Genomic DNA, 20,456 nt, shown 5'->3' with positions numbered 1-20,456 from the left:
TTTCCCATTTAGGTTATTAAAGAATATTGAGTAGATTTCCCTGGGCTATATAGTAGGTCCCTTTCGATTATCTACGTTATATGTAGTAATATGTATATGTTAATCCCAAACTCCCAGCTTATCCCTTCCCCACATCCTTTCCCCTTTGGTACATACATTTGTTTTCTGAGTCTATGAGTCTCTTTCTGTTTTGCAAATAACTTCATTTGTATCATTTTTTAAGATTCCACATGTAAGTGATATCATATGATATTTTTTCTTTCTCTGTCTGACTTACTTCATTTAGAATGATAATCTTTAGATCCACCCAAGATCTTGGGTCATCTTATTAATGTTATTACTCTGAATAATATTATTTTAATAACAACATAAATATCTTATTATTACTTTAAATTCTTTTTTGGGTAGATTGCCTATCTTCACTTCACTTTGTTGGTCTCCTGGGGTATTACCTTGTTCCTTCATCTGGAACATATTCCTTTGCTGTCTCGTTTTATCTAACTTTCTGTCATTGTGGTTTCTGTTCCACAGGCTGCAGAGTTATACTTTTTCTTCTACTCCCTAGTAGGTAAAGCTGGTCTAAGAGGTTTTGACAGGCCTCCTGGTGGGAGGGACTGGCGCCTGCCCATCGGTGGGTAGGGCTGTGTCTTGTCCCTCTGGTGGGGAGGACCATGTCAAGAGGTATGTTTAGAAGTGGCTATGGGCAGATTTTAGGCAACCTGTCTACTGATGGGTGGGGCTGTGTTCCTGCCCTGTTGGTTGTTTGGCCTGAGGTGTCCCAGCCTTGGAGACAGGACACCAGCCAGTTGGGAATGGCCAGGTCTTGGTGACAAAATGGCAGTCTCTAGGAGAGCTCATGTCAATGAGTGAGACCTTCCATGTGCCCTCCAACAGTGGTGTTTCTGTTTGCCCCTGTCCTGTGGAGTTCCTTTGAGCAAACCCCACTGACCTGCAAAGTCAAATGCTCTGAGGGCTCCTCCTCCAGATGCCAGACCCCCCAGGCTGGGGAGCCTGATGTGGGGCTCAGAATTCTCACTCCTGTGTGAGAATCTCTGTGATATAATCATTTTCACCAGCTTGTGGGTCAGCTACCTAGCAGGTATGGGATTTGATTTTATCACAAACATGCCCCTCCTACCATCTCACTGGCTTCTTCTTTGTCTTTGGATATAGAGTATCTTTTCTGGTAGATTCCAGTCTCTTTTGTTGATGATTGTTCAGCAGTTAGGTGTGATTTCAGTGTTTTCATGAGAGGAGTTGATCTCAAGTCCTTCTACTCTGCCATCTTGTCTCTCAGTCTGTATAAACTGTTATATAAACATTATCGAACTGTATGTATCTTTGTAATTCCTTTTTTAGTCCAAAAACATGGATTGTTCTTTTGAGATGTATCAGTATGACAAATTTCCAGGACTTCATTTAAAGTACTTCAGGACTTCCCTGGTGGTCCAGTGGTTAAGAATCTGCATTGCAATGCAGAGGACACAGGTTCAGTCCCTGATCAAGGAACTAAGATCCCCCATGTCATGAGGCAACTAAGCCCATGCACTACAGTTACTGAACATGTGTGCTCTGGAGCTGGCATACCACAGCTAGAGTGCTCACATGCCACAGCAAAAGCTCCCACATGCTGCAACTAAGACCTGATACAGCTAAAATAAATAAATATTGTAAAAATGAAAAATAAGGTACTTCACTGTAAGAATGTACCACTATTCTCTCTATACAAAATTTAAAATACATTCAAAATGTCACCTGAACAGTAAATAACAATCGGTACATGAGTCTTGAGGATTCCCAGGTGGCGCTAGTGGTAAAGAACCTGCCTGTGAATGCAGGAGACATAAGAGACGTGGGTTCGATCCCTGGGTCGGGAGGATCCTCTGGAAGAGGAAATGCAACCCAGTCTAGTATTCTTGCCTGGAGAACCCCATGGACAGAGGAACCTGGCAGGCTACAGTCCATAGGGTCTCACAGAGTTAGGCACGACTGAAGCAACTTAGCACACACATATGTGAGTATTGGGCTTGCACTACATGAGCTCTCTGGTTCCCATCTTTGCAAAGATTATGTAGATCATTAATTGTATTTTGTGATTCTTCAATTTTATGATTTCAGGGTGTAGCAGGTTCCATTGCTAAGGAAGTTTCAGGCAGTAGAAGGAAAGCCATTTCAACTATTAAGAAATATCACTGAACAACAAAGATGAGAGGGAAGATATTTTAATTGATGAATAAGTATTAAAAATTCAGTTTGGTCTGAGAGAGCCCTAGAATGCCAGTACATGGGATGTGCCTGTAGGAGGAAGGCAGAGGCTGGAGATGAGGTATGTGCCCCATTCCCTGACTTTCCTGGATAGGTCTTTGGGACAGGAAATTGACACCACTGTCCTTTGGTCAGAAGTCACAGTGAGTAGCCAATCCTACAAAAGTGAGTTAAATAGTAACTTGTAAACTACAGAAAGGCTCCCAGATATTCTTGCAAGTAAACAGCCTAGAACATCATCAGCTCTGTGGTCTCCTTTGTTTGTGGTCTCCATGGTTTGTGCCATGGCTGACATGAGATTCAGCAAAGGGAAGGAAGTCTTGATCTTAAAGGCAAAAGATACAGTACAGCTGAAGCGGGCTCATGTGGTCAACTGCAGGGAGGAGAAGAAAGCCCACCAGTACATGCAAGTACTCCACAAGGCCATCAAATTCAGGTGCCAGGAGATAAAAGAGATGGTTAACATGGGCAAGTTCTGAGAGAAACTGAAAACGTCCACTGGTCATTTGACTCAGAGCTGCCAGCGTAGATGGAGTGATGGGAGCCTTCCTGAGGAGGAATGGCAGAGAGATTGACTGCCTTTACCAAGGGTCACTTTCTTACTTTTTGGTGGTGTGACATCTAGTATACAAAGGTGCCTTCTGCTTTTGCACTCCTCTGTGTTTATTACTCTCTGAAGAACAGCTGTGGAAGAGATCCAAATACTAGGCTCTTGAGGAAAATGCTGGAAAATCAGAATTTGCTTTCTGGAGGTGGAAAGTGAAGTTGGATGTGAATTTTAAAGAAAGACTTCTACTTTCCTTGTCTGCTATGTGGGCCTTTGAAATGTCTTATTCAAAATTTGGAAACTGTTCTGCAAGGACATCCATAAGGAAAGTGTCAACCTGGTATGAGACAGTGAATTTCTTCAGATGGGTCACATGATGCTTTTCTCAAGACGAACCATCGAAATGGAACTTCCCAAATGAACTTTTAACTTGAGAAGCACTGTAGAAGTATAGGTAAGCTCATTATTAAATTTTAATATGTTTGAAATGTAAAGAATAACTTTTTCAAAGACCTCAAAACTTAGCATGCCCTTCCCCCACCTCATACTTCAAGGCACCTGTGGGTCCAGGGGACTGCACCGCATGGCTGGAGCAGTGGCAGAAACCGAACCTGAAAAATGGAGCTGAAAAATACCCTGAGAGCTTCTCTTTCTCTCTTTCCTAACCTTCCCTGAGGGCAGAAACCCAGGGAGCCTCACTCGGAGTGTTACCCCCATATCCTGAATGTCATTCAAGGTCATCATGGCCCCCACCAAAGTGAGAAATGACTCCGTTTCAAAGGTTTGTATGCCTGCAGTGCAACCAATTTAGTCCCAGGATGGAGAGAGACCATGGACTTTAAAGAAAATACCGTGTAAATGATGTGAGTAAATGGACAATCTCATTTTTATGTGTTGTTGAAAGTGAAAATATGCAAATAGCCCTTTATGGATTTCTATTTGGACTCCTTGGCTTTCTTCAAGGCCTCAGGTAGGAGACTCATGAATACACACATGTAAATATCCTCTAATTTCTGTTTTTATCAGTCATGGGTAGCCCCAAACAGTATAAAGAATCACAGATAAAAATCACAGCGAAGGAGACAGAGAATGTGGACATAAACAGGATCTCTACAAAGGGAACATCAGAAACCTCTAACAAAAAGGAATTTTAAAACAATTGTTCCCAAAAGCTGTCACTGCTTTAAAATTGGAAATGAAAACATACAGCATCTGCTTTGATTTGTCTTTGATGCTTTACTCTGAAACTAGGCTAAGGAGAAGCTATTTTGGAGATTTTCCTGGTATTGATCAGAAATGGCACAGAATTTCTGCTTTGATTAAGTTATGTTTCATTGTCTCATTCCTATTCACTTGCTCTCTGAAATAATCTTCACATCTATTATTATAATTTTAACAAATGAATAACTAAAGTTTATCAGAGATTAAAATTATTTAATTAAAAATGCAAACTAACAAGGTCTTACTATATAGTACAGGGAACTATTGATATATTCAATATCATGGGATAAAACATAATAGCATACAATATGAAAAAGAATATATATAACAAGTCACTTTGCTGTACAGCAGAAATTAAACACATTGTAAATCAACCATACTTCAATTAAATTTTTTAAATGCAAAATATTAATATATATTTTTCAAATAAAAAGAAAGTTCAGAATTTGCCAGAGTGTTATACTTCTGTTTTTAAGATAGAGCATGATGTTTGGGTTTATGCATAAAGCATTTGTTCACTAAAGAGGAATGATCATGGCTTTAGCGTCAGACGGTCTTTGCTCAGTCCTGTCTCCCATTACCCGTTGTGTGATATTGGGCAGGACACAGAGTCTGTCTGTATATCAGTTTCCTTATTTGTGAGAAGAGGTTAATAATAACTACTTAGAGTCATTTTAGAAATTTAATAAAGTTGTGAATGTTACAGTGCCTAGCACAGAGCAGGTGCTCAAAATACGCAGCTGTGGTGATAGCTGTTATAATTTGCTGGGACCCAAGTCCCAGCTCTTCTAGTAATTTGCTGTGTTGTTTTAGGCAAGTGTCTTTACTCCTACGTGAGGGATGTATAGATGGGACTAGATGGTCCCTACACCTTTTGCAGGATAAAGTCTCTGTTTCTAACAAGCTATAAGTCCCTTATCTGAGACACTGTACGATGGCTCAGAGAACTGGCGTAAATGCAAACATGGGACTTGGTTGACTTTAACTGTAGCCACATTTACTGTGCTTTTGTCATTAGGCACTAGTCTAAGCCTTTTCCAAGTATGAACACATTTAACTCTCACAGCAGCTCTAGGATTAAGGCACCATCATTACGTCGTCTTACAGGTAAGAAACCAGAGGCACAGAGAGGATATGAGCCCTACCTAACAGTTAGCAAGTGGCAGAGCCAGGATTCAAACAAGGTGGGCTGCTGAGCTCATACTTTTTTTTAACCAGTATACTTTACAGGTTTTTAAGTGATTGGTTTACTGACAACGAACCAACCACCCTCCAGTCCAAATTCACAGGTGATACCAACATTTATTCATTTCTACTTTCCTTCCCTGGGCCCAGAACAGACCCTCATAGTATGTTTGCTAGAGGATGATGGTTCAGCATGGGTCCAGATCCATATTTACCTTATAGTAAGGACCTGGTGCTAAGTTCCTGCTTTCTTCCCAGTTAGCCTCTGAAATCAGAGAGATGTGATTTCAGTCCCCACATTAGTAATAACTATTTAATTTCGGCAATATACTTAACCTCTTCAAGCCTCAGTTTCCCCACCTATAATGGAGTATATAAATGGAATCATTTTTTAAAATTTTTATTCCTTTTTATATTAATTTATTTTATTAAAATAGTGTTGATTTACAATGTGTGTCAGCTTCAGCTATACATCAAAGTGCTTCATAATACGCATATACATTCTTTTCCAGATTCTTTTCCTTTATAGGTGATTACAAAATACTGAGTTTAATTTTCTGTGCTGTACAGTAGTAGGCCCTTGTTGGTTATCTGCTTTATACATAGTAGTGGTAGGATCCCCTGGAGAAGGAAATGGCAACCCACTGCAGTATTATTCCTAGGAAACCCCAAGGACAGAGGAGCCTGGCAGGCTATAGTCCATGAGGTTGCAGAGTCAGACACAACTTAGTGACTAAACAACAGCAAAGTGTATATGTATATAATTAATATATCCCCAATTTAGTTAAACCCCAGATCCTAATTTATCCCTCCTCCTCCCTTTCCTCTTTGGTAACCATAAGTTTGTTGCTGAAGTCTATGAGTCTCTGTTTTATAAATTAGTTCATTTGTATAATTTTTTTTAGATGCCACATATAAGCAATTCCATATGGTATTTGTCTTGCTCTTTTGACATAATACTGCAAATGGCATTAGCTCATTACTTTTTATGGAGAAGCAATATTCCATTGTGCATATATACCACATCTTCTTTATCGGTTCATCTGCCAAGAGATATTTAGGTTGCTTCCATGCCTTGGCTATTGTGAATAGTGTTGAAATGTACATGGGGGTGCACGTATCTTTTCAAATTGGAGTTTTATCTGGATATGCCCAGGAGTGGGATTGCTGGATCATTTAGTAACTCTAATTTTAGTTTTTTAAGGACTGTCCATACTGCTCTCCACAGTGGCTGCACCAGTTTACACTCCCACCAACGATGTAAGAGGGTTCCCTTTTCTCCACACCCTCTCCAACATTTATATATTTGTAGACGTTTTGATGATTGCCATTTTAACCAGTGTGAGATGATACTTAATTGGAGTTTTGATTTGCATTTCTCTAATAATTAGCAATGTTGAGCACCTTTTCATGCGCCAATTGACCATCTATCTGTCTTCTTTGAAGAAATATCTATTTAGATCTTCTGGCTATTTTTTTATTGGGTTGTTTGTATTTTTTGATATTGAGCTTTATGAGTTGTTTGTATATTTTAGAAATTAATCTCGTTGATTATATTGTCTGCAAATATTTTTTCCCATTCTGTAGATTGTCTTTTCATCTTGCTTATGGTTTCTTTAGCTTTACAAAAGCTTTTAAATTTAATTAGGTCTCATTTGTTTAGTTTGGTTTTAATTTCCATTACTCTAGGAGACCGATCCAAAAAAGTATCGCTTCAATTTATGTCAAAGAGTTTTCTGCTTGTATTTTCCTCTAGGAGTTTTATAGTATCCAGTCTTACATTTAGGTCTTTAATCCATTTGGGGTTTATTTTTGTGTTTTATTTTATTTTTGTGTTGTTTATATGGTATTAGGGAGTGTTCTAATTTTATTCTTTTACATGTGGCTATCCAGTTTTTCCCAGCACCACTTATTAAAGAAACTGTCTTTGCTCCACTGTACATTTTTGCCTCTTTTGTCAAAGATTGACTGTAGGTATGTGAGTTTATTTCTGGGCGCTCTCTTCTGTTCCACTGATCCACCCATATGTCTGTTTTGGTGTCAATGCGTTAAGTTTTGATTACTTAATACCTCATCTGAGGATACTATTTACCATGAGGTTAAAAAAAGCAAGCCAAAGGAAACTGAGTTCCTGGGGCTTTGGAAATCTTTTGCCTTCTCACTAAATCACTCAGAACTTGACCCATTTACACAACTATGAAGACCATATAAGCTTCTATGCAGTTTTAATAGTTGAGAAAGTTTTTGTGGCATGAAACTTTGGGGAGCAAGACCTTAGTCTAAGACATAATACAATCAGAAAATTCAAGAAACATTTTATATTACATTTATTAAGAATAAAACTAGAATTTCCTTCCAGTATAGTCTGTCCAACTATGAAATTCATTTACAATATTTTAGAAAGAACAAATCTAACTTTAAAAAAAACTGCTGGGCAGCTAAAATACTCTGGTTCTCAAATTTTTTTTAAAAAGGATGCGAGATTACATATTGAGAGTAGAGAAAGCAAGAGGAAGTGAAATCACCCATGACAATCTGTCATATTAGACATTATGCATTTCAACATCTGCAACTAAAAGGTCACAGAAGTCAAAAAATTAAAAAAAAAAAAAAGACTCCCAAAGACCACAGACTGCCTGATGATGTTGCCAGAACATTTAGCCCTCTGTTCATTTCACATAAAAAATAAATTAAGTATAAATAAGGAGGTGAAGGGCTGGTGTATAATCAGGTACGTTCACAAGAATGTACTCAGATAGGGTCTTGAGAATGATGCCGAATGTCTTTTGTCTCCCACACTTGCTACACAAAACTCTCCTCCATGTTGCTGCAGAGTAAGAAAGAGTCCACAAGCCGGGGCTGGACCAGCTGCTGGAAGTCAGAGTCCTGGAGGCCTTCGGGACAGACACCGGCCAGTCTACGCAGAGCAGCCTAATGAGAAAACAGAAGAGGTCACACTGGGTCTGCTCAGGTTCATGTAGGCCTGCAACTTCCCTGAGAGATGCATTTCAGTATGTGGCTTATTTATCAGCCAATTTGAGCTCACTGTCACCTTGATACCTTAGTGGGCTGGTCCTTTTCGTCACCTAGTCACCATAGCAACCTTATGACACAGTCACCTTGCTTCATTGGTACTTTGATCTCTAGGGTGGATGTCTTCTGAAAGTTTTCATGGTCTTAATGATCTTGCCATCTTGGTTTTTCAATCATCTTAGGAAACTGATTGTTTTGAAGATTTGTCATTTTAAGGATTTGGTCAATTTAGCAACATATTTAAGTTCAAGATTTGTTTATCTTAGAGACTAGAACTGCCAGAAGCATTAGTGGAATTATATTCTCACTTCCAGGTCCCTAGAGGGACATTAGAACAACAAGGACTATTCATTCATCCATGAATTCAGCAAGGTTCTAAAGTATTTGGAATGGAGAGGAGGGAAGAGAGAGAAGAAACTATGTCATAAAGTTGAAGGAGATGGAAATTCTGCCACCAAGATGGGGATGAACAGGAGAAAGAGGTGCAAACAGAGTGAAACCAGGTCCCCATGCACTGAGTGTCGCGCTCTTCCCTGAGTATGCCATCCTATTTTATGTCCATGTGCCCTTACTCCGATTTTCCTCTTGACATGAAACCCCTACCCACTCTTTTCTAGCCAGCAGGTGTACTCATCCTGCAAGGCCTGGCCCACCGTCACCTTTTCTGTGAAGCCTTCCCTGATTCCTGGAAGCAGAGAAAATCCCTCCCTCCTCTGTCTACCTCGACCTTCTCACACTAGACTGCAATTGTTATTTAGGTGTTCATCTACCACACCAGACTCTAAGCTCCTCAAAAACACAGACTGTTGTACTTTTTGCTCCATCTACAGCAGGCAGAACAAGGCTTGCCACAGGACTCAAATAAATAATAAATGTTTGCTGGGGGGAAAAAATGAACAAATGTTAAACTGAGTTTTACTGCTAGAGCAACCTTTAAACTATAAATGTATGCTGTGTACCTACCCAGACCTCTTTGCTGGTTAGCTGAAGCCATGCACACTAAGTGTTCAATGAATATTAATTCTTTCCCTCTTCTCAAACCTAAATGCAGCAGGGAACAAGATGGGAGTTTAAGGATGCCCTTCCCTTGGAAAACCAAGAGGAGACTATCTGGAATGGCAGAGAAGCAGAGGAGGAAGAATGCAAACTCTTCCTGAGTATCTACATAGTACTGCATTTCATCCCCATAGGATACAGCAAGGTAAGTATCATGATCTCCAATTTAGAAATGAGACTAAGACTCAGAGAGGGAAACTGACCTTCCCAAGACCACACAGCAGTCCAACTCCAGGGCCCTCAGACCTAAACCTAGGCAGGATGCTGCAAGCCCAAAACACTAGCTTATACTGAGTACAGAGCAAACATGTAGCTCATTACCTAGACATAAGAGGTAACCTAGTGCTGAGAAATCACCAAGTTACTGTAAAGAGAGGATGGCTTGTCTATTGGACTAACAGGCATTGCCATATCCAAGCTGGATCAAGGATAAGGGCCATGCATCTCTGCTCATGAGCAGAGTCTTAGCCACTGGTGGCAGGAGGGAGATCCCAGGAGACTGTCTCTAACTAGTGTGTCCTGCCCCTCCTGGGTATGATGTCCCCAAGGGCTAAAGGCTGAACTCCATTACCCTTTCTGATTCCTCTTGGCTCCAATTGGGAGAAATAACCCCACTGCCTTCAAGGTGTCACTGTAAAAAATGGAATCAGGGATCTTCCACAGATGCAAGAATATGAGGCCATCTGCCGGGAGCCGGCATATTGCATATTGAGTGCATATTGCATATTGAGTGCAGCACTTTCCACAGCGTCATCTTTCAGGATCTGGAATAGCTCAACTGGAATTCTATCACTGCCGGGAGCCAGCATGAGGAACTCCGCCCATGACAAAGGTCATGAGGAAGGAGGCTCGGCATACGCAAAGGCTCCGGGATCGAGCTTCAGGAGTCCCCCCTGGAAATTCTCGAGCATCTACCCCCAAAACCAGAGTCTGCCTACTTTCTGCTTTGTGCTTTCACCTACATCTCTGACTTTATGGGGGGCTGTCTCCGAATACCTCTCTCTGAAAAAAGAGTTAGCTTACAGCTCCAGTTAATAATTCCTGGGTATGACAGTGTTTAACCTACTAACTCCTTTGGAAATCCTCTAGCCTGCCTGAATAGGTTTTTCCAGCCAATGTGATTGTTCGGAGCCTCCCAACTGTGAGAGGCAGGAGATGTTCTAAACTGTCTAAACACAGATTCCTTTGAGTAGTTAAAAGATTGATTAGAAATTGTATTGGTGAAGGGTTTTTCACTTATTGGGCCAATGTTTGCTGCTAAGTCTCCATACTCCTTACCTACTGTGTCCTTGGCAGTGTATTGATTGATATAATGTGTGTATAGAAATGTAAGTAATGGCCTCAATGTTTGTAACCTTGGACCCTTGAGTTAAATCTTTTCTTGACTGAGGTCACCTCACCTTTGCCCTATAGGAATGCAGCTTTGTCCAGTGCTTTTTTGGAGGCTGGTGCCTGACTTTGGAATAATCACCTTTAGAGAAAAATAAGTTTCTTAAAATGTTAACAGGCCTCCTGGCCAGAAGATGATGTAAATCACCTGAACTTTTGCATATGATAAGTTTGAAAACCTGGCTTCGATTAGAACCAGGAACTGCTGTCCTTGCATGACTCCACCCCTTCCCCCATTATCCTCTATGCACAACTTAAGGTATAAAAACTACTTTGGAAAATAAAGTGCGGGCTTTGTTCACCTAAACTTGGTCTCCCCATGTCGTTCTTTCTCTTACCTTCTGGCTGAATTATTCAGCCTCTTTTCTCCACTGAATTTCCTCACTGAGCTATCCTTATTTCAGCCTCTTTTCTCCACTGAATTTCCTCACTGAGCTATCCTTATTCTATTACTCTTTATATCCTTAATTAAAGTTTAATTAAGCAGTTGTTTCCTGATCCTCGCCGACGCCGTCCCCGCTTCGAATTCCCTGGATCCACCGGGGCTGGACCCCGGCAGCCATCGATGTATTTTACATTATCAAGGGTAAAAATAAAGCAAAAGGAAGACAAAGAAATAGAAAATAGATCCATGAAAAGAAAAAATGAGGTAGAAGGAGGAAATTACACACAGAGAAAAAGAGCATCAGAAAAACAGAACAAGAAGGAACTATAAAAAGAGACATAGATGAACTTGGAAAGAAAAGAAAGTAGGCATGAAAGGGAGATGGAGAGAGAAAGAGATGGTATCAGAGAAAAAAAGAGCACACCCTGGAAACAAGAGGATAATAAGTGGGAGGAGGTGAGGAGGGAGATGGGAGAGGACAGGGGAGAGGACCAGGGGGGTAAAAAGAATGGGGGGAGCAGAGAAAGAGAGAGAAAAATCCCTAAGGGAGGAGGCAACCTTTAGAGGAAGAGAAAAGCAAAAACAAAATATGAGAGAGAATTAGACCCAAAAAACCACAAAGGCAAATAGACATCCTCCACTCCCCAGGGTCCTCAGAAAGCGTGCAGGGCATGGACCCAAATGACCCCAGAGCACCCCCTCCTCAGGGTCCAGGAGCTCAAAGGACCTCTCCTGCCTGAAGCCTTTTCCTTGGCCTCTCCTTTCCTCGGAGGGTTGTTAATAGCCAATATTCCCAGGACCTCATTCCCAGACAGTCTGAAAACAGCCAAGTCTTAAACAAGCCCTGCAGCCCTCTGACAGCCGCTTCAATAAAGAAAAATCAATTCTGTTTGCAAGAGGCAGTCTGTGTGGCTGCTTTTCCAGACGTGGGAGATGATAAATGAGGTGTCCTCCCTTCACCTGAAGAGTGCCTCTGCAACTGGGAAGAAGGCTTAGGGAGGGCCAAGAGAGGTACCCCCAACTCCACCCATCAGGCCAGGCTCCAGGTGACCCCCAGCTCACCAGCCAGGCGGCATAGAGCCCTGTCTGGGGGTCAAATAGTGAACACCCTCCAACACTGGGGACCGGGGGTGGGCAGACAAGTCCACTGGTTCCTCAGCCAGGCAAGAAACAGTCACCAAACCTAAGGTCCTATGGAAACACAAGAGCTGGGAAAGAACCCCAGCCCTGAGAAGCTTCTAGGGTAGAGGGTGAGAAGTACAGAACCCCTCCCATGAGCCAAGGTAGCATGACTGGGCCATTAGGCATAAGGGGAGAAAGCATGGCTGGAAACAAGAAGGTCTGGGCAAAAAGTCAAGACCTTCAGCATCAGGCAAGCCTCTGTTGGAATTCCAAGGGCCTCCCTCATAACACGTAGAACACAGGATAACACAGCCTGCTTTCTACTGGGGAAAACAAAATCCAAGCAGGCCAGCCCAGGCACACACCATGTACTCCCTGCATTTGAGCCTCACAGAGGAGGATTTTGATCCGAGCCTTGAAGGGAGTGTGGGCAGAGCTGTAGAGAGGGCATCTGCCTGGGACAAGGGACAAAGCTCAGTGTCAGGGTGGTTCAGGGCACTCAGACCTGAGCTGGAAAGGGCCTGGAGGCAGTGGGAGGTCTTCAGAGGTCAGAGCCAGGCTACAAAGGCTGAGCACATGGACAGTAGGCCACAGGGAAGGGGGCCCCAGGGAAGGGCTGCTCGTGGAAAGGTCCTGATTGTAAACTGTCATGAGGAAAATTAGGCCAGCAGCCATGTTAAGGATGGATTCTGGAGGAAGGGCCTCTATTCACATCCAAAAACCTGTCCACAGGGAGAAATTTAATCCCTTTTCCACCGGAAAGTCCTTCAAGTGATGGAAAATAGAGGCCAAGCCCGTCTATGCGCTCTTTTTCAACCTAATGATAAAGATGGAAAATGAGTCATAATAAGCCCCCATGTCTGAATGAAGCTTTATAACTGCTCAACATTTCTTTAGGGTCTGTTCAGTGTCAGGCAGTTGCTGGCCACCCAAGTTGTGAAGATGCAGCAGTTGGGACCACTGACTATGCATTTGCAGGTATTAACTCTCTCCACGTATTCAGCAGACCAGACAGAATTACAGTCTGTGGAGGAAAAAGCAATGAAAAATATTATATCTTTACATTCACTGCCCTCCAACTGAATGAAATAGCCTTTCCTTCAGCTGTGAATGCAGTGACAAACCAAGAAGTCTCAGCAATAACTGTTACTTGTTCACCAACAGCAATCACAGGGACTTTTGTAACTGAGCAGGACCCTGGGTCAGGTAGATCCAGATGCAGAAGGAATGGAAACCCACTCCAGTATTCTTGCCTGAAGAATTCCATGGGCAGAGGAGCCTGGCGGGCCGTGAGATCGCAAAGAGTCGGACATGACTGAGTAACTAACACTTTCACCTTCAGGACCCTATGGAGCCTTTGTGGAACAGCACATCTCTCCCCCCATATCCTCTATCTGCCTCTTGTCTGTAGAAAAACTTTAGTCTCCTAGACTTCCCTGAGTTCCAAAGAGTACATTTAATCAAAGAAGAGAGAAATGCAGAAAGAAAAGGAAAATAGTTAAGCAAGACAAAATGATGATAGTTAAGCCATTAAACAAAGTCAAAGGCCTTTAGTTTCTCCTCAGTGGATGTGTGTAATATTCTGAGCCATGTCCTTTGAACTGGTTTACAGATACTGAAACCCCCACCAGGTGGAAGAAGTTAACTCTATGCTGCCCACGTAGACTCTCAACCAGTTGAAATAAGAAGGGTGATGATGCTAACTCCAGATCACCTAACCACCAACCAATCAGGAGAATGTCCATGAGTTGATCACACACGGCACAAGCCCTCCTCCCTTATCCTGTCTTGAGAAACTTTCCCTGAAAGCCTTTGGGGAGTTTGGGCCTTTTAAGCACTGGTTACCTGGCCTCCTTAATTGGCATCTGCAAAAACACTGCACTTTCTTTCTCCACAAGCCAGTGTCAGTGGAATGGCTTTACTGCCCATGGACATATGGACCCAAGTTTGGTTCAGTAACAATTTCACATCCCGTTACAGTTTCTGGAGGTACTTTCAACATTATTTATGTTCATTGCTAGTCAAGACTCCATGAGTCCAACTCCAACATCCATGAGTTGGTTGGATGGCATCACCAATTCGATGGACATGAGTTTGAGCAAGTTCCAGGAGTTGGTGATGGACAGGGAAGCCTGGTGTGCTGCAGTCTATGGGGTCGCAAAGAGTTGTATGCAACTGAGTGACTGAACTGAACTGCTATTACTATGTCACCTGTTTAAATAGTCTAATAATTATTTTAATATGATTGCCCTCCTTTTAATTCTATATATATTTACTTTATGCATGATAAAAACTAATACTGAAATGGGGTCCATAAGCTTCACCAGCTTGCCCAAGGCACAGAAGAGATGAAGTTTGTTCTGCATGTACCAAAATAAAAGCCCCATCAGAGCTGAGGTTTTTTTCTTTTTTTCCCCACATCTGTCATCCCCAAAGCCTAGAAGAGTACATGGTCCACATAATCACTCAGCAAATATTTACTGAATAAAGTTTACAGCACTTAGTGGCCTACCCAATGTTACACAGCTCATTAATGGTAAAACCAAGACAGGTGTGTCTGACTAAAATGCCTGCTATTCCTACCACCACACACTGCCTGTTAGGAGCTCCCAGAAATGGGATGGGATCAGTTTGGGAAAAAAAAGAATGGGGTGAGGAGGGGCTTTATTGTGAAACAGCTTGCAGAACCTCTAGGTCCGTCCCTTCTCCTACACAGTCTTTGAGGGCCAATCAAAGATCTTGCACCCCCTTCTAGAAGTTAAAGGGCTTTTACAATGGGCTTTCCTGCTCCTGGATGCTTCCAGCTGCTCTGCTTTAGGATTCGATGCAGCCTAGCAGGGAGGATTACAGAGACAAGGCATCTGTTCCCCATCTGGTGCTGTTGGTACTTTCATGGTGGACCCAAGCATCAAGAAGTTGGGTAGGGACCTCTCAGGACGTGCTAGCTTGGTTGGGTGAAGATCCTGGGGACAGGCCAAATAATACTTTGTCCTGCCCTGCCCTGCCCTGCTCCACAAAGAAGAAGGGAGCTACGAAGCTGGAAGAGCACCAGTAGAGGGGCTCTACCTGAGGAGGAAAGGAGGCTTTCTTACAGTGTCCTCTTTGGAACAGGCAGAAGACATCAGACCCTAGCAACCACATGCTACAAGCACCACAGCATCACCAACACCACCAGCATCCTGCCACCCAGCCCCTCTGGTCTTGACCTGCTATTAGATCCCCCAGAACCCCAAAGGTTATAAACATGTGTAATGGAGGTTCTCCTTTTACCTATATGACCTTGCATAATTTTCATCACAATCTTATGAACTTAGTGAAACAAGTATTATTCTTGCTACCATTTTAAAGAGAAAAGTGGAAACCCAGAATAAGTTGCCTGTACCCAAGTCAACCGTGGCATAGCCTGATCCCCTGGTCCCTGGTCTGCAACCCCAAAGCCCAGGAAGGAAGAGGCGGGGAAACTGGGAACTCACCAGGCAGGCCACCAGCACGGCGTCGCTGCTGTTCCTCTCTGAGGGCGAGCGGCAGAGTTCAATGAGGCGGGACATACCTGCAAGAGACATGGGGAGACCCTCACACCTGGGTCAGGATGGGTGCGGCCAGGCCTGACCCAAAGGTGTTCCAGTCTCTTACCACAGCCCTCTGCGTGGAGCCGGGTGGGTAGAGGCAGGTGGCTGCCAATTGATAGGGAAAGGGATAAACCCCTCTGAGGAGTCTGTGGGGGAGACTTTCTGCTCCCTCAAGTGTAAATGAACCTTAGTCAGGCCCAGAATTAGCTGCAGCATCAAAACCTTTTCCCTGAGCATCAGCACACTGGCAGGATGGAGCACCCCCACAGTGGAGAGGGACGAGCCACAGGAGATACTGCAGGTCCTTCTAAGAAAGAACTTCCCATGCAGGTACTTTATCAGAGCTAAACTCAATGTTTACATCTTAGTACCTTTTTCTTCCCTAATTGCCCATTTGAGTCAGAAAATATATTGTGGCTAAAATTAAAGAAGACTACAGATTGAGTAGGCTAATATTTCCTAAGCCTTTACAGAGGAAAGTAAAATAAATGATCTTGTTCTTCAATACAAAATGACTTCTCTCAAATTCTAAAAACAACAGGGAAAAACTCATAAGATAGTAATAAAAAGTATGCAGACAGATTCTTGATGTTTATTCTCCATAAAGTCACTATGGAGCCAGGACTCTATGCTGCCCCAGGGCCACCTCTTGCTGTCCTCCAGTGCCTGGATGGTCAGGAACACTGCCATCTCCTGCCTCCACCTGGGGCTCTCCTTCTTAGCCTTCACACCAGAATAACTCCTCAAACTACAGCTAAGGATTCATTTCCGTGTTAAAGCATTATTTGCCCCACCCAGGTAAATGTAGACTACTTCCTCTGTGTGCCAATCATGCCATCGACATCCTTTGAGCATTACATGATGCTATTCAAGTGCAAACTTTTCTTTCCGTATCTGTTACCTGCATTAGATTATAAGCCACTGTCATCAGGTTGCAGTTATAACCAGTGTTTTATGCCCAGCACTCAGAACAGAGCCTAGCATAGAGTGGGTGCTCTGGAAACATTTGTTGGGTAAATAAACGACGGACTAACTGAATGAAGGAATGAGTGAGGGATTTAATGAGTAAGTTATGAATGAGATAATGGTGGATAAATGAAGTAATGAATGAATGACCAAAAGGATGAATTAATGAGTAAATGAATGAGGGGCTAAGTAAGTAAGAGTAGGTGAATAACTGAATGAATGAATGAGGAAATGAATGAGAGTATGAAAGAATGAGGTCCTCATTAACAGGAAGCCCCTAAGTCAGTCACTCTCTGACCAACTTAAACCTCTCTAGACTCCTTTTCTCTCCAGCCTCAGCCCCAGGGGAAAGGAAGGTCACTTGGGGCACACCTTGGGGCCCCACACCAGCGTTTCCCAGCACAGCCAGCCCTGCTCTGAGTCATCCATCGCCACCACCACTGTGAAATCAGGACTGCTCCCAGCCCGAACCACCCCTCCACCACCCCTGCCCCAGCCAGCACCACTCACAGCTCAGCCGCACGGCCTCCCGTGCCACATCTGGGTCTCGGCTGAGACGGGCCAGGGTCACTGCAGCCTTTTGCTGGACTCTCTCGCAGGCCGCCACCTCGGCAGGGGTCCCAGACCGTGGCTTCTCAGACAGCATGCCCATGATAAGTTGGACCCCTGAGTGGAAAGCGAGGAACAGTTGGTAGCTGCCTGAGTAGGGCCAGCTGGATGGAGTTGTAGGCTCAAGCCAAGGCTGTTGGGGTGACTCAGGGGTCTCAACCACAGGAGGAACCTGGACAAGGCCATGTCTGCTCCATCTGCCCTGAGGGTGTCTCTGCCTCCACATACCAAGACACTATACTTGGGAGGGACCTTTGGTCCTTTTAACATTTTTTTAATGCTATCACTGAGCTTTTACTACATCCCTGATGCTGTACTAAATACACAGTAAATGCATGATCCCTAAAACCTCCTAACAGCCTCAGAGACTAAGTACTATTTATTATAATTCCCTTCGAGGCCCAGAGAGAGGCGAAGTATGTTGCCCAGGGTCGCGCAGTAAGTAGCTAGGGATGAGAACTCAGATAACTGGTTACCCTCCATCACTGCTTCACTTCTGATGCTGGAGCATCTGAGACAGGTCCAGGGGTAATGGGTCTCCCTGGTGGGAGGTGACCTACCCCTAGGCTGGATAATCACTAGATCAGATGTCTTAGAGGGGTTTCATGACTAGAAGAGGGTGGAGTAATCGGACTGAGATGTTTAGGCTTAGGCTTGGTCAGCTGAGAACCTCTCCCCTGAAACCAGAGCTGTGGTCTGATTGTCCTGGGTGTATACTGTGACCTGTGGTGACATAAACAGGGGTCACCAAGATTAAGAAATTTTACAGACACCTCATGGTCAGGGTTCCCATAAAGAAGCCATTTTCCAAACCCTAACCCTAACCCGGCTTCGTACCTGGAGCCTGACAAAAAAACAGTTTCTCTTATGCTAGCAGGTGGGCACTATGAGGACAAGGATGTTCGTCCATTTCCTGAACAGGTGTCTCCTAAGTGTCAGAATAGTGCTCAGCTCAAAGGTTTGTGAATGAACATCAAATGAATGAATGTGGATGTATTCATGTGAGAAGTCTTGCAATTGTACAAAACACAAAGTTTCCTTTAAATATATATAAATCTTATCTACAGAAAGATAAGATGCAATGAAATTGGGGCTGCCAACAAAAATCCAGAATGTGTTTTCTAAGTTCTAGCCAGGCTCAGTGCCACAGAGTCGCCCAAGAGTTGAAGGGTGTTACAGCTTAGAGAGCAGGTCCCAAAGCCACGTTCCATCCCCAACATTCACTCCAGTTCAGCCCCAGCCACTGAGGGAGAAGCAAAATTAGCTGGAAGGACACCACTGATACCACTGATAAAAATGAGCTTGTACTGCCCTGGCCCGCCTCCCAGTGTAAGGGTGACCAGTGATCACAGTTTCTGACCTTCTAGCAGGGCCCATTCATCCACCAACACTCACACACAATTCAGGGCAGGACAGAGACAAAATCATCAGGCTTCAGGGCAAGGCATGTCAGAGTCTCAAGTGTCTTGAGTGGAGGATTGCCTTTCACAGCACAAGGCCCTCTCCAGACCAAGGAGTTCTACAGTCTTCCAGTGGTCCCGGGCTGAATGACCACCACTGCTGAACCCTCAAATTCTGCCCCACTTTTGTAAATAGTTCCTTCATCAAACTCTCTTCACTTAAACCCTATGAGATGACCACTGTTTCCTGAAAAAGCATATACCCATAGCACAGAGCTCATTCTGTGCCTAACACTCTTCTAACAAGCCTTCTATTAATCCTCACATCATCCCAGTGAGGTGGATATTACTATTGTTTCGTTTTGCAGATGGAAGAATGGAGGTCACTAGTAAGTAACAGCCATGCAATGCAGCCAAAAAAAAGTTTCTCATTATTAGCCCGATCACATAAAATTAACACAAAAAGATATTTTTTCAATAGAGTAAGGGGAATGGAGAATGTATACATGTATTACAACAGCAAGGCAACCTGGGAGAAGGGGGCTTAATAGGAGCAGAGGCAGCTGTCCAGGCTCCCAGCTCACTCCTCCTCATTAGCATCTCTTGGTTTCCAACTGGTTGCTAATTGCTCCATTATTTCTCAGTCACAGGAAGCCCTCTCCACTCCTATCCCAGCTGCAAGGCAGCCAGCTGATCTGCTTTCCAGTAGAGACCATTTAGATCAGATCCTGGGCACCTCACCTGGACATGGTGACACTCTCAGCGCGAGGTGGGAGCAAAGGAACAAGAGGAAACAGATGATCTCAGGTGAGGCATCCAGGGATCCATCTGCCCTGACCCCACCCCCACCCATCAGCTTTCTCCCGTGGCCAAACCCAGTATGATGAGAATAATTTAAAGTTGGAATGCATCCTTTACGGGCAGGTTTTTACTTTTGGATCCTAATGAAGTCTCTGTCTTCTCCTCACCACACTAATTAAAATAGCAGCTGCCATGCTTCTACCTTGGATTTACCTTGTCTTCTTCCCTGCTTTGCTTTCTACACCTGACATTCCCTATCTTTTGCTCCGTGTCTGCCTCCCACTAGATCAAAGTGCTATGGAAGCAAGCAAACATTTACCTATTGGCCCATTGCCCACATAAGCACACATTCATGTGCCCTTGCAAATGGGGAGACCCACGTGTACAAATTTACATACCTACACAGAGGCCTTCATACAAACACAAAGGCACAAGGGCCCACAGAGCCGCATAACCCATACAGCATGCACGCCGCTGAAAAGACATACCGTTCTCCTGAATAATGTCGGAGGCACACTGCTCTAGGACAGACATGTTTGCCAAGATGGTCACAATCTGGAAAAGAGAATTGAGAAGCTAAGAAAATGGGAACTCCTGAGCCAAAGGTACTCTGTATAGGTAGGTGAGTCAGGGGCTACAAAACTTTCCTTTAGCCCATGACTCCTTACAGTCTACCTGGCCCATCCTTCCATGGTATTTTCTTCCATCTTCACAGGCTTCTGGCACTCAGATGTATTTCCCTAGTGACTGAAGCCCATTCATCAGCATGTGGCCCTAGGACGGCCCTCAGGGGCCCCAGGACACCGTTGGAGAGAACAGAATCACCTGAATGAAGATGGAGCCTCAATCACCTTTCAGCAGGATCCCTTTGCACCCAGCCCCTGGAATGCAGACAGAATTGGCAGGTT

The 20,456-nt window shown here is 43.7% G+C and overlaps 1 protein-coding gene across 1 annotated transcript in view; it reads right to left on the bottom strand.

Moving 5' to 3' along the window:
* Positions 1 to 7,530: 7,530 nt before the first annotated feature.
* The window catches only part of INSC (INSC, spindle orientation adaptor protein), a 101,074-nt gene continuing 88,148 nt past the window's right edge, over positions 7,531 to 20,456 (bottom strand). The window contains exons 9-12 of the mRNA XM_027563356.1: positions 20,037 to 20,103; positions 17,249 to 17,404; positions 15,677 to 15,753; positions 7,531 to 8,149 (exon numbers count right to left, since the gene is read on the bottom strand). Of these exons, the coding sequence (XP_027419157.1) occupies positions 8,021 to 8,149; positions 15,677 to 15,753; positions 17,249 to 17,404; positions 20,037 to 20,103 (429 nt within the window). The 3' untranslated portion in view covers positions 7,531 to 8,020. The remainder of the gene's footprint in view (positions 8,150 to 15,676; positions 15,754 to 17,248; positions 17,405 to 20,036; positions 20,104 to 20,456) is intronic.

The sequence above is a fragment of the Bos indicus x Bos taurus genome, chromosome 15, assembly GCF_003369695.1.
Source record: "Bos indicus x Bos taurus breed Angus x Brahman F1 hybrid chromosome 15, Bos_hybrid_MaternalHap_v2.0, whole genome shotgun sequence".
NCBI classification, from domain to species: domain Eukaryota; kingdom Metazoa; phylum Chordata; class Mammalia; order Artiodactyla; family Bovidae; genus Bos; species Bos indicus x Bos taurus.
This window is presented reverse-complemented; position numbering and strand designations above follow the sequence as displayed.